The sequence below is a fragment of the Vigna unguiculata genome, chromosome 8 (assembly GCF_037176805.1).
Source record: "Vigna unguiculata cultivar grain cowpea cultivar isolate G323 ecotype 2 chromosome 8, ASM3717680v1, whole genome shotgun sequence".
Taxonomy (NCBI): domain Eukaryota; kingdom Viridiplantae; phylum Streptophyta; class Magnoliopsida; order Fabales; family Fabaceae; genus Vigna; species Vigna unguiculata.
The window spans coordinates 31,976,521-31,991,140 of record NC_140799.1 but is presented as its reverse complement, the minus strand read 5'-3'; the positions used below and the strand labels follow the sequence as shown (position 1 = coordinate 31,991,140).

Here is a 14,620-nt window from a genome sequence, read left to right as displayed (position 1 = left end):
TTAACTTTCAACCCATTAGTTATATCATGTGGTTAATTGACATTAACATCATAGACACTTGACACAACTTTTAAAAGACGTGTGCATTGAATTAGACTCAAATATTTACACCTCTCACACCATCTTTACTTAGTTATCACTCCAACAAAACTACATAATAAGAACACATCCATTTACCTAACATGATGAATCTTTAAACTCTAGACACGATTCTTTTTCACACTTCAAACTAAGTTACAATAATCTCTTTCAACTCTCTTACCTAATTTTATTTACGTGAGTTAAATATTAATAAAAATAGGATATCTTATACAAAATTTCAAATTCAATACCTAAACATATCAACCTTTTATCTTTGTTAAAATTATAATAGAAAGATAAAATTAAATGTACCCTTCTATACAAATTATTAATAAAAGTTCGATCCTAGATAAATATAATACTATATTACTTAGCTAGTTACCTAAACCAACACAATTAAATAATTTAAATTAGTATCCGCTAAACAAGTTCTAAATTAATGTCAATCTTTACTCATTTCCATTCCTCTCATTTATGTTTTTGTTATAGTGACAATTTTTACTATCATCACAAAAAAAACATCAGTCTTCCTTTTCAAAAGATCAATAATAGATTCTATAATATTATGCGATTAGAGTTTTTGTAACATGTGTAGCTTATGAGTGCGGATGACAAAAATATCCGTGTTTACGGATATTTTTAGATAAATTTTGCAGTAAATAGTTAGTGTTTGTGGATATTTATTAATCGTGAGTAAAGAATATTTTAATACCGATTTATAAACGGGTCGGGTGTAGATATCATATTATCTATACCCGAGTATATATGATATATATGTTAGTTGTAAAAAAACAAAAACAAAAATTTAATTTATATTTTATTAAGTTAAATTTAATTAAAATTAAAATTTAATTTATATTTTATTAGATTAAATTTAATTAAAATTAAAATTTGATTTATATTTAATTTAATTTATATTTTATATAATTTTATTTAGAAAAATTATAAAATATATATCGTTTTAAATATTTATGGATATCCATAGTTATCCGTAAGTTTTAAAAATTTGCGAATAATTTTTAAACAAATATTCAATGAGTAAATAAAGAGGTAACAAATATTTTTTTTTTGTGTGGGTCAAATTAATAGTGTCCTATAAACCTGGCCCATTATCATCCCTGAACATATTTGTGTCTTACTAATTATTCTTCTTCTTCCCCATTTTAGTAGTACAATTCATCAACCCATATATGTTATCCATAGAGTAAATAGATAAACACATATTTCCATATACCAAATATTATTTTATTTGGATTAAACATCAAATAGAATATGAGGTCCATTGCATTGCATGTCTCGTCCACTTTCACCCATAAAAAAAACTCTTCCTCTCATTAAACATAAACAATTTTTTTTTTTTTTATCATAGAGTGTTGATAAACAATGCTTCATTTTCTCAATTTTTATACGTTTTGTAGGTACATGTTTGTAAATCAAAATCTACCTTTTCCCCTTAAATGCAAACTGTAGAATCACTTTTTTGCAACTAGGTCCAAATTAAATTAGTTTCGAGGTAGAACGAACATGATGTTGACGTCACCCCCATAAAAATATCTGGCGCGTGACTTTACTTCAGTACGAATCAAATAGATGAATGAATCTTGCGTCTTTCACGACCATGACAATTTTCTTAAATTTTTTTAGAAAAAAATTGTTTTATTTATTGTGTTCCTAAGTCGAAACAAAACCTAGGAATAACGAAATTCCAGAGAGTAAGTTAACCATGCTCACAACTACGATGCATTGTAAATGTCTCAAGTTCTTCTGTCATGCAATTAACCAAAATGATTGAAGTGTGTGCTCTGTGGCCCCTACTTTTCTACAATTATCATCTTTTTAATATTTTCTATATTCTTTGTCTTTTCTTGATGAGATTTTCAGAAAAAAATATTTTCACAAATCGTTTTCTATACACCATATTTTTTTTCTTCAATTCTAAACGAATCGCAGCGCAACGATATTTTAAAAACATGACTATGTATACGAATACGAATACAAATACAAATACAAATCGTATATTTGTTTAGAAAAAACAGAAAGTATCTTGAAAGGCTTTGTTTTATTTTTTTGCCCTTCATAGAAATAAGACAAGTACTAAGAACAAAATGAGATAAATAAAGGTGAACGAGGGTCACTTTAGGATATTCTACCCCACAAAAATAAAGATTTGGTCCATGCCATACGACGTATATACATAACTATTTATGATGTACTTTACGTTCTTCTCCCGAAAGCCGAAAGCCAAAAGCCAAAGGCAAAATATCTTCTAATCAGTGAACCATTTTTTTCTAACCAATAATTATTATTACTTAATTAGCCTTGCCAACCCATTACCACCACTTTTTCTTTATCCCTTCCCTAACCTTATGTCACACACTACCCTATTAACCTAACGCTATTATTAACTAATAATATTTAAAACACATTTTAAACGAACCCGTTCCTATCCAATTCCCTTGTCGTTTCATTGCCACTTGAACTTCTCTTCATAATTACAAGACAAATATTATTCTCATTATATTTTAGTTGACTAAAATATCCCTAACTCTATCTTCTCTCAAATCATATTATGTGCGCACAAGGATTTCCAAATTAAACTGCTAATCATACTTTTAAGACCTGTATTAATATCAAAACTTCATTCCCTATGGTAGAATACTAAATTAACTTTTAATTTCTTTCATGCTTTTTATTGTTGTTTAATTTTAATTAAGATTAATTTCTGTCAAATTTTAATTTACTTTTTTTCTTTTCGATTGAATTGAATTTAAGTTAACTTAATAACTAAAAGTTAATCACTTGTAATTTTCCTTAATTAAATTTGAGTGTAGAGTTAAGAATTAATGATAAACGGCGAGGGTAGTTTCGTAAATAAGTGTGGCTAAGAGGTCAAATATGGTGATGACAAGTCCCACCTCGCAAGTTACAACGGAATCGCACTGAACTGAACCACACCGCACCACCTTTGCTTCTGCTTCACACCACAGACGAACCGCCACAGACACAGACCACACAACACAGTTTCTCTCTTTCTGTGTCATATCTGACGAAACGGTTTTCATCAGAGAGAGGGGGCACCGGGAAAAGTGCCGCCACCTGCGATGCCGAATCCCGAGGCTAACCGCAGCCAAAACTCCCGCTCCCGGGCCCGTCCGTCTACGTCAGCGGCGCCGCGGCAGCCGGTCAGGGCCCGGGCCTCGCTGCGCCAGCTGCTGCGCGTGGCGTCAGTGGCGAGCGGTATTCAGTTCGGTTGGGCCTTGCAGCTCTCCCTCCTCACTCCCTACGTCCAGCAGCTTGGCATCCCTCACCAATGGGCCAGCATCATCTGGCTCTGCGGCCCGGTCTCCGGCCTCTTCGTCCAGCCTCTCGTCGGCCACATGAGCGACCGCTGCACCAGCCGCTTCGGCCGCCGCCGCCCCTTCATCTTCGTCGGCGCTGTCGCCATCGTGATCGCCGTCGTCATCATCGCCTACGCCGCTGACATCGGCTGGATCCTTGGCGACACCGCCACCTACCGACCGGCTGCCATAACTGTCTTCATAATCGGCTTTTGGATCCTCGACGTCGCCAACAACGTCACGCAAGGTCCCTGTCGAGCCTTGCTCAGTGATCTCACCAGTATGCTTTGACTCCTCTCCTTCTATCTTAGATATTGAATTCAAAATTCACAATTCCTAATTCGAGTTAACACTGTCCTCGGCTAATTGATTTTTTCGTTAGTTGATTTTTCGAATGCAACTGAGGTGTTCAATTCGACGAAGATCGAGCTACCTAGTTGACTTCCCTGTCTCTTCATGGATCTTACTCTGTTTCGTAGATTGCGTGATTTCGCTTATGTTTATTACATTTGACTTGGCTCATTTACTGAACTTTGACTGTTATGATCAGCGTGCGTTGTTACCGTTGACCAGATTTGACCAAATCTTCTACTGTGAAATTTGTAATTAATGTTAAATTTGGCGTTTGGTTTGGAAAGTTGTTTAGATTTGAGCTATTGTATTGATTGCCAACTTTTTTTTTTTGTTATGGAGAAAGCAGAATGCAAAAATGTAAAGTGAAAAACGCGAAGATTCAATTATGTCTTTTGTTAAGGGTTATTTTGTTGGGATAGGGCTGGTAGTGGCTCCTAGTTCATAGTTTGGGTCAAAATGGCGACTAAGAAACTCTGGGGAAACAAAATTTAAGTCTTCACGGTCATTGTACACTTTCTCTGCATTCTAGTTGTGTTGGTGGGGTCAAGGGTGTTATCTTTTTCATTACATGCTTCTTCTGTTGCTAGATTTGTTTAGTACTTCTTGTCTTGCTTTAAACTCATGGGTTTGCTAGATTTTTACTTGTACTTTAGTTACATCCTTGCCTGTTGAATTGTAACTGTTTTTCTTTGATTGATGAAGAAACACATGTCTGTTGAAAACGAAACATAGTCTCTGAATAATCTTACGTGTACAAATCAAAATATGGAAAAACAACATCATGTATAGAAGAAAAAAAAGGTATACATAAGATTACATAGAGGTTAGTGCTTACTAACAAGTATTTGATAATTGAAACCATGGTTTGTTTATTAATGCGGCTACAGCTAGTATCTGTTTCTGATATCCGTTTTTTTATTCAATGTTGATTAACTCTTGAACTTGATGTGTTTTTAAGGATGTGACTATGGTTTATGTTTGGATTGAGCCTTTTTTTATATAGTTAAGGACATCTATTTGTCAGAATTTATTTTCTTAGGTCATGTCTTTCGTCTGAGTTGATATTTCTATAACTTTTGAATTAGCAACCTTTTCTCGCATATTCACAGCAGTGAAAAATTTGAAACTTCTACCTAAGGGAAGAACCAAGTTTTATGGTTTTTGCTGGCTGAATGTCAGGTTCTCTCCGGTGACTGTTAGCTGGTTTAGTGGGCACCCCCTTGGATTACAATCCTTGTGTTACTTCGTTTGACGATCTTGTGTTTAGAAAAAACTAGATAAACTGTGAATTTAGATTTTTCATAAAAGAAAGGTTTTGATTCTATGGGGAGGTGTAGCCTAGAAGTTAAAGTAAGTAATATTTTGGCTTGTTTTCTCTTCATCCCTCATCCTCATGACTAGTTACCCTTGGTTTGTCTAGAATTTGCTGTGAGCCTAATAATCCTAATGGTGAGCTCATGAGGTGAGGACCCTCCAAACTTTTATAAGCTTTAGTCTGTCCATGTCTGTTGCTTTGAGGATCCTCATGCATAGGATTTGTGACATCTGGAGATTGGACTGACCAGGTAGAGTTTTAGATAGTTGAGGGTAACACAAATTTTAGATTCACATAGGCTTTTTATTGCCTCTAGAACTTGAATTGTGGTGATCTAACATTAGATTTAAAATAGGCTCTAATGCAACATTGAATATTTGAGTTGAGCCTGAGTGAACCCCAAAAGTGAGTTTGTAAGGTGAGGATTGTCTAAGTTTTATAAGCTTAATCTATTGCATTGAACTCGAGCGTAGACTTTGTAAGACTATTTATTTATTTTTATTTTTTTTCGCATTTGGGAAAGCTGCAGACCTATTTAAATTTTTAAATAGTTAAGAGTGACTAATATTTGATTTGCGATGGGCTCTGCTATCATTTTGAATTTGGTATGAGCCTGGCTCAACTTCTCAAAATGCTTGCTCATGAGATAACGATAGCTCAAGCCTTTATATGTTCTACTTTGGCCATATCTGTAATTGATGTGGGATCTCTACCTTCTCATTATGGGATATCTTCTGGATGTTATAATTGCATAAAAGGCTGAGATAATGAAACTTCTATTTCAAAAAGCTTAATAAATGTCGTCACATTTAGAGGTGTCTAAGAAATTTGAATGAGAAGAAAAATGTTCTTCACTCCTGTTAACAAGTACATGTTATACAGAATGTAAACTGTTGTGACAGAACAGAGTAAGCTGCTACCAACTAATCCAACTAGCAGAATCTATACTCTAACTATTCATAACTGCTATTGTACTAACTGCTGTGTATAGCAACTTATTTGAAAATAAATTTCCTGTATTGACCGAAACTGTAGGTCCACTTCCTATACAATCTTCTGCCATATTATTGAATTCAGTTCTCAATTAAATTAAATGGATATAGTAATTATCTATTGATTTTATAACATATAAGTTAAATTGTCTGAATAAATTTCACGAGACATTATGCATCTTTATATACCTCAGTAACTATATCTGATACTTGGACGTATAAATGCTCATTTCAGAGAGAGAGAGAATCATGTTTGTTTTGTGCGAATTCTCTCCCTCCCCTCATGAACAAATAAAAAACCACGTTTTCATTGCGTCTGTCATCATTTATACGAAAATGATCAGCAAGACATTAATGTTCATCTTCTTTGGAATGTTAGGCAAGGATTCTCGAAGGACACGTGTTGCAAATGCTTACTACTCACTGTTTATGGCCATTGGTAATATTCTTGGCTATGCAACTGGATCATACAGTGGTTGGTACAAGATTTTCCCTTTTACACTTTCCCCTGCTTGCACAATTAGTTGTGCAAATCTCAAGTCTGCTTTCTTTCTTGACATTGCTTTCATTGCGGTCACAACATATATCAGCATCATGGCAGCTCATGAAGTGCCTCTAAATTCTAATGTGGTGGCCCACGCTGAAGCAGTGGCCGAGGAGTCAGGTAGTGCCGAAGAAGCTTTCATGTGGGAATTATTTGGGACATTCAAATATTTTTCGACCCCTGTGTGGATAATTTTGTCTGTTACTGCTCTCACATGGACTGGGTGGTTTCCATTTACTCTATTTGATACGGATTGGATGGGTCGAGAGATTTATGGTGGTGATCCAAATCAAGGCCTTATTTATGATACTGGAGTTAGAATGGGAGCACTTGGTTTGTTGCTTAATTCAGTTGTTCTTGCATTGACATCATTGCTCATGGAAAGGTTATGCAGGAAGAGGGGGGCTGGTTTTGTGTGGGGAATCTCAAATATCGTGATGACATTTTGCTTTCTTGCAATGCTTGTATTAACCTATGTGGCAAGTAGCATGGGCTATGCAGGCAAAGATCTACCTCCACCTGGCATTGTGATAGCCGCATTGATTATCTTTACCATTCTTGGATTTCCCCTGGCAGTAAGTTGCCCTATTCTACTGCACAAAGCATTTTGTTCCTTTCCTATCAACATTGAATATGTGGCTAATACATATGAATTATATTATTTGGCTTGTTTTTGCTGTGCAATGTCCTTTGTCTCACACTGTCCTATCTTGTACAATCTCTTATTTTTTTGGGGGGGAACCCTTGTCATACATTTTATTTTAGTATAACTTGTTCTTAGAAATTGAAATTTCTAAACGGTACTAAATATTGTTTGACTATTTATTTATTGCAGATCACTTACAGTGTTCCGTATGCCTTAATTTCCACACATATCGAGTCTTTGGGACTTGGGCAAGGTTGACTTCTTTTCATTACAGTGTTTATTATTTCTTTAGTACGTGTGTGTAGAACTATTTATATGGATTGCTGGTATTTGCAGGGTTATCAATGGGTGTCCTAAATCTGGCAATAGTGGTCCCACAGGTATTTCTTCTTTGAATAGATATATGATTGAAGTCAAACTGCCTTTATTTTGAAGTATGTACTTGTTTGAGATATCACATTGTCTAGAGGTAAGATAAAAATATAATATATAAATGGAGAATAATCTCATCATATAAGTCAGTCTTGTTAGAATAAGTTAAGTCCAATTCCAAATTCTAATAATACAAACCTAGTATAAAATATATTCTTAGTAGATTTTCATTTGAACCAGGTGTACTTATTTAATTCAATATGTAATCTTGAATACTGAATTGAATGTAAATAGTGGTCCTGATTCACACAAGCTTCTCAAGTTCTGTACAAAAACACATTTGCCTACCACTTCTGTGGGGGAGAATATCCTAAAGTGAGAATTTGATTTTGAATATAATTGCAGTAATTTTTGTTGTCAGCCAGCACATGGAATCTCTTGGAATATATTTGTAGTATTGTTGCGACAGCTATATAGCTTCCAATAAGAGTTTCTTTGTAAGAGCCTTGGAAAGTCCCGTTAGTAAAAGGAAATTAAGGTGTCAGATTGTTATTTCCTGTGTTGGAGGAGGAAGCTCCATGTTAAGGGGATATTTTCTTCTTTGTGCTTAAACCTTGCCCAAAAACTAGATTTTTATCCTTTTTTAGATTTTTGTGTGTTCATTTTCTGAGCCCAACAATTAGCCTATGTTCAATTGTGTAGTTTTTACTGTTCCTGCAGATTAGAAAGGTCGGATTTAAAAAGTTTTTGTGTTCCCATTCAATTTTTAATTTTTAAAATAAAAAAATACTCGTGTCTGCTTTGTAGGTATTAGAAATTCGTATTTCTTAATATCCCAACACGAGTATTTATTTTAAAAATGTATTTAATTTTTTATAAATTTTTTAAATTCGTATTATTTAATTTTAATTTTTTTATCACATTAAATTACAAAATCATTCTATTTTTTCCATCAAGGGTATTTTGGTAAACTTCAAATTTTATTTATTTTCACAATTGTTTTAATCTATTACATCAATCAAATACTCACTAACTTTTACAAAATTCATCTCTAAATTCACTCACATTATTCTCTAAATCTATTAAAAAAACACATTTCTATCTCCTTAAATTCACACAAATCCATCTTCAGAGTCTCTTCCAAATTCATCTTCACAAAGAAACACAGCCTTAGTTTTTATCCAGCTTCAAGGTATTAGACAGTCACGAGTCAAATTATCTGCAGTTTCATTCACTCTATAAAACAACGGGTCTTAAGTCCCTAGAACAGCTATTGTTGGAATAAGAGTAAATTTAACCAGCATGACATTTTTTTGTTCTACTACATTGTTATAATGAACATAAAGTGCATTTCTGTTTCCTCCTGAATATAATATTTCAAGAAATTGGCAGATCTCAATATGGTATACATAAATTGGGAAGTCACTTGCATATCATAAGACATTTCCTGCTGCCTCTTTTTCCACAAACATAAGTGGTTTAGATAGGCAAGGATAGTAGGTAGGGAGCCCTTTGGGAAATAGAAAATGAATCCATTGAACTTGCACTAAGCAATTAGTCTTACATATCTTACTTACCGTCAGTGGAGTGAACCATTGGTCCTATGATCCATGAAGAAACTGTCGGATATTTTAACCAACGTGTTTGAATTTGAAAGAAACCACTTGCATTAAGACTGCACATATTAACTGTTGTGTTTGAAATCATAGAAATACGAAATTGATTTGATAGGATGTCCTTTACACTGAAGGTAACTAGATTTGGCTTCCAATTCACTAATTTGGAACTTGCACAAAAAAAAAAAAATAGAGGCCATTTCAGCCCCTAAAATTGTAGAAGACTGTTAACCTAGTCTCAGAAATTATTAAAATTCCAAAATAGTTCAGGCATTTGAAGACTATTCAAGTTAGTTCAATCACCCCCCTAAGTTAACAAACAATGTCAGAGATGCTGATATGGCTCCCCTATGTCCATCCATATGTGGCAAACCAGTCGCAAGGATTATTTTCTGTAACATTCACCTTCTGCCTCTTTCTTCTATTAAAAAAAATCATTTGAAATCACCCAAGAATATGAAGAACCAGAACTTTAAGAGGGAGTGCATCATTTACCCTTACACTGATTTCTTTTGTGTCACCGTGCATTTTAACACTGAAGCAAAGCGTTTGCTCACATGGGCAACTACTGAAAATACTTGTTATAGCAGGTTACTATTTACTTTTGGCGTTTTGTTCCTTAAATAGTAAAATTGTTGATTAGCGCGTGCTATCTCCTATTTAGAAAATAGTGTGGGCCTCTATTTTGGCAATAGATACACTTGTCCCATTTCAATACTCGTGTCCCCAAAGACCTTATGTATCTAGAATATGAAGAATCAGAGCTTTTAGAGGAGCAACACAGAAGAAACGATGATGACTAATGATCATATGCACAGTCAAGAGAGCTTTGTACCTAGCACAAGTTGGTTTTTGATACGGGTTGTAAACCATAGCAAAAAATCAAAATTGTTGTTTTCCCAACCATTGACCCATGAGTTTGCAAATGCACTCCAACTTCCTTTCATGCCTTTCTTTTGTTGTCTAAGCTGTACAAATGGTCCTACATTCATCTCCAATGTGTTGTTCCTTTTGAGGCTTTTATTTCTATAGTTCTTGGGACGGTTCTGAACTGGAGGAAGAAGCCGAAAGCCAAAATTGTTAGAATGGTCCCTGTGAATGGACTGCCACATGGGAGCTAGCATGGCAATTATAGTCCGTTTACTTGTGCTTTTATTTCCAATTTTGATTTCTGTTTTCAATTTTTAAACGGTTGTTCAGGAAACATACACAACAAAGAAAAGTTGTTTTCAACGTTTTCTACACAAGTCTTTGATAATATGAAAAAAATTGACATCAAGGTGTTACTTTTGTAATTAAAAAGTATAGAGAAATGAGAATAAGAAATAAAAACAGTAAAACTGATCCATAATGTGCCGCATTGGCATGTCTGACATTTAGTTTACTGGGGAAAACAGTTGTATTAACTTGAGTGATGATATTCATTTTTTGATACTGTATGAACCATGTTCATAGTAAAAAAGAAATTCCATTTTGGAACTATCATGAGATCTTAATCATTTTTTGGATTAAGTTGACTCTGCACCATAATTTCAAGGACTAAGTTGGCAGCAACCTACTGTTTTAGGGACTAAAATGCTGATGTCTTATGACTAGGTTGCTACTTGTGGGTCAATGTTGGCATAGGTAGGCCACTTAACACGCCACATTAGCACGTTTGTTGCCATTGTTGAGTGGGGGTAACAGATGGAATAAAGTTGACAATCTTCTATTTTAGAGTATTTAGACATTTTAATAATTTCAAAGACTAAATTGACACATTTCTACAGGACTAAAATTATGATTCCCTCAAGAAATAGAATTTGAATTAATTTGCAAATCATTCTCTTGTTTGTAGGAGCACCTCTAAGATAAATTGAATTTATTTTGTTTTAACAAATTTGTTTACTACCCTTATTTAGAATATAGGTAAAATAAAATCACAAATGTAATGTGGGCAATTTTTCATTTCTAATAAATTAAAGCTAAAGTCAAATTTAATCCAACCAAGCATACTAGTATGTAGTTCTTAGCAAATCATGTTTTGTGTTCTCTAATTGGAAACTTTATAAAAGAACAATAGTTATGAAGTGTTTTTGGTGCCAGATTACATAATAATCTTTTGATTTTAATAGATAATAGTGTCCCTGGGAAGTGGACCATGGGATCAGCTATTTGGTGGAGGAAACTCCCCAGCCTTTGCTGTGGGAGCTGTTTCAACCATTATCAGTGGACTCATGGCTATATTGGCTATTCCTCGATCTGGTGCTCAAAAGGCTCGAAGTCATGCGTGAGGTATCATGTTCATGTTAAAGCATTTATTTCTTTCGAAGGAGGATGGTGAAAATGAACAGGTAGCAAGAATTTGTATATAGTTATTTTTTATTGTATCTTTTTTCCTGAGCAAAGATTTTACTCCCAATTGTCTTCTAATAAAATAAATGTACTTTTGTTGTATTGTACTTTAATATTATTGGTCATTATTTGAAGCCAAATGACCTGTTTTCTGAGTGTTATTATTTTCTGAAGCAAAGAAAGCTTTGGGAACAAATTTTGTGTGTGATCCTGATGAGCCAGTTGTCTGTTTAAAACAGTGAGGTTGGTTGGCTATGTAAATCATGAGACATGACAAGCTGTAGAAAAGGGTGAATACTCTTGATGTCAAAGGAACGATGTAAAACACAAAATTTATATATCATTACCTTTCCCATCATCTTGGAATCTCATGTAAATATGATATCATATAAGCTGTCACCAAATTCTGGTTGACACATTGTGCAATCAGTGGAGACCTTCCTCATTGTAAATTAGTTATTCCCGTGCTAGATGTTCCTTTCGTGGCTAATTGCAAAGTAGTTACGGCATCTTCCATGGGTTCTAAAGTTCATCTCGGGCAACATTCTTTCCCACCAACACGAGTTGCTGCTGATTTGGAATTATTCGAGATGAAAAATTCTTTTATTTTTAGGCAATTCTGGTTGTGTATTAGTGCTTCTATATTGAAGTGTTGGAATCTTCTACATTTGTGTGACTTGTTTGTATTAGTGGGATGAACGTGTTTAGTGGCCAACACTGAGTATGTGAATTTTTCTGATGGAAAACCTTGATGGAGACATCCCTATAATGCTCTCCTTATTTTGGTATAAGTATTTTTCTTTCAAAAAGAATAAAATTCTTCAACAACTGGTCTCATTTATCGTGTTCGTTTAATGCTCTTATATTTGGTTTGTAGGTCTTGCTTGTGTGGTGCCTTAAAGACATGCTTTAAGGAGTACGTGTCCTTCTCTTAATTTATCATAATCACTAAAAGAATAAAGTACTTATTTTAATTAAATTTAATGTTTTTACTTTTCATTCACGATTTTTCTATCAATGGGTAATGGTTAATGAATTAAATTGAAATATTTTAATTAAATATTGAACGGAATATTTAATGTTATTATTAGATTATTTTTTATGAAAAAAATTATATTTGTTGATTTTCTTACTCTCTCCTTGAAGGCTGCCAAATTTTTTTCTAGATATTTTCTTTTCAATTCATAATGAATGCTTAGGGACAAATTCCTCCAATCGTTTTGCTGCTTTTGTATGATGGAATAGATTCGTGTTTGATATACTTCACCCTGATTTGCTTTCAATCATCTTTCGCATAATATCTTTTTCTCACACACACCACACATTTTGATTGGCCATCAAATCTCTTCAATGGATTGATGAACCATGAGCAAATAACTGCATAAATTGGTTTTGATAAGGTTTATTATTGTGAAAAGGGAGATTTTCACCTTTTCACAGTTTGGCCCATCAAAACTTAATGTTCATTCATCCTGATAGACAAAAAGATGCTTATGCTTATTACATCTGGTCAAGAAAATGGACAAAGTATGTCCAAGTAGTAAATGATTACTAAAGATAAACCAAAACAAAAGGATGTAATTTGATTTGTGGATGAATTTGGTGGTTGTATGGTAGAATATTTGACCCCTTGATAATACATTCATGGGAAAAAGGTTTCGCTAGATTGATACAATACAAGTGTGGAATCTGTTCCATCTTCTAGAGAAGCATAACATTGTCAAAATTAATATTTCATTTGTCTTGTCACTCTTTTTGCCTCAGCTAGCGTTGTAGTTTTCACTGTCATATCCATAAAATTTGAGCTATATTCCTCAACTCATCTACTTTTCTAATCAGCTTGAGGTATATTATTCTCATCTGCTTTACTTTCTATAAGCCATTTTTTATGTCTGTCTATTATATTACTAAAATTTATTTTGTATCTCTCTCTCTCTCTCTCTGATATATTTTAATTATGCAGATAACTGCAAGAGAATTTCCCAAAAGAAAAAAAACTGTCTAATCTATCTATTGAACTTGTACTAAGATGTGTTTTAAATTGATGAGAGAACTTTTGTTTGCCACAACCACGTGATCCTAGTATTGGGTATCTATCAATTAAACCCCTCTCAGGTGGGAAGGAGAATTAGTTGCCCAATTAAAATGCCAAATTCGAATTTGGATTCCAAATTTCCAACTCATGTTCACTCTTTGGATGACAACGTTTTTCTATCTTCCCATCTTCAGTACTGATTCTTTGGATGCTATGCCTGTGACTCCAACTAAAAACCAGCTAAAATAAGATATCACTTTATTTCAACCATAAATTTTCTTAGCAAAAGATTCCCCCAAAAGAATATTTGTGGAAACATTTACTTTACTTCAAATACAGGAATCATAATTTCAACCTATGCCATTTTACATACAAATTTAATGCTTATCAATTTGAAAGCATATATAAAAGGAAAGTTTAGCAAAGAAAAAAACAGTTTTTCCAACCATTAACTACTACTATATATTATTTCCAAGTTCCTCCTGCTAAAGATTTTGCAAATAACAATAGGTTGTTGGAGTGTAATGGGATTCACATAGTCTAAAGCCGTCACACTCTTTTATGAAGCTAGCCAGTTTTTAATATGTTAATATGCACAATCTGAAGGTGTTTGCCAACACTGATAGCAACACCTTGAAGGCTGATGATACACATCAAAGATGCAATTCAATATTTTGTATTTTCATCTCTGTTTTCGTGTATGTATCAAGACTAGACTAGATGGATATAGGATATGGATGTTTTGACCTCAAATGTATGGGTTTTAATCATGTTTATAGAAATCTAAAGTAGGAAACAATGTAGATATCTTTTTGTATAAGGGTTGGGGCATCCCATGTCCTCCGATACTTTGCCAATTAAAAATAATTGCAAAGGAGGGAAAGGTAATGCAGTTTGGGAGAATGCCTAATTGTTTGTTCATCTAACTCATATTTAAGTAATGGTGGAAGCATGTGAAACTAACACCAACTTGGTGCATGTGCATAGTACTTG

At 33.9% G+C, this 14,620-nt stretch overlaps 1 protein-coding gene across 3 annotated transcripts; it reads left to right on the top strand.

The window, feature by feature from the left end:
- The first annotated feature begins 2,995 nt into the window (after window positions 1-2,995).
- Window positions 2,996-12,429, top strand: LOC114194682 (sucrose transport protein SUC4-like). 3 transcript variants are annotated; one of them, XR_003606413.2, is made up of 6 exons: window positions 2,996-3,699; window positions 6,460-7,199; window positions 7,460-7,523; window positions 7,607-7,650; window positions 11,373-11,591; window positions 11,832-12,429. XR_003606413.2 is itself a non-coding variant. In XM_028085045.2 (6 exons), the coding sequence occupies exons 1-5, from the start codon at window positions 3,183-3,185 to the stop codon at window positions 11,529-11,531; spliced, it is 1,524 nt and encodes a 507-aa protein (XP_027940846.1). In that variant the 5' UTR covers window positions 2,996-3,182; the 3' UTR covers window position 11,532; window positions 11,832-12,429. The 3 variants fall into 3 exon arrangements, 2 of the variants coding, with proteins under 2 accessions (XP_027940846.1, XP_027940845.1); XM_028085045.2 differs by having other exon boundaries at window positions 11,373-11,532; XM_028085044.2 differs by having other exon boundaries at window positions 11,373-12,429.
- Window positions 12,430-14,620: the final 2,191 nt, after the last annotated feature.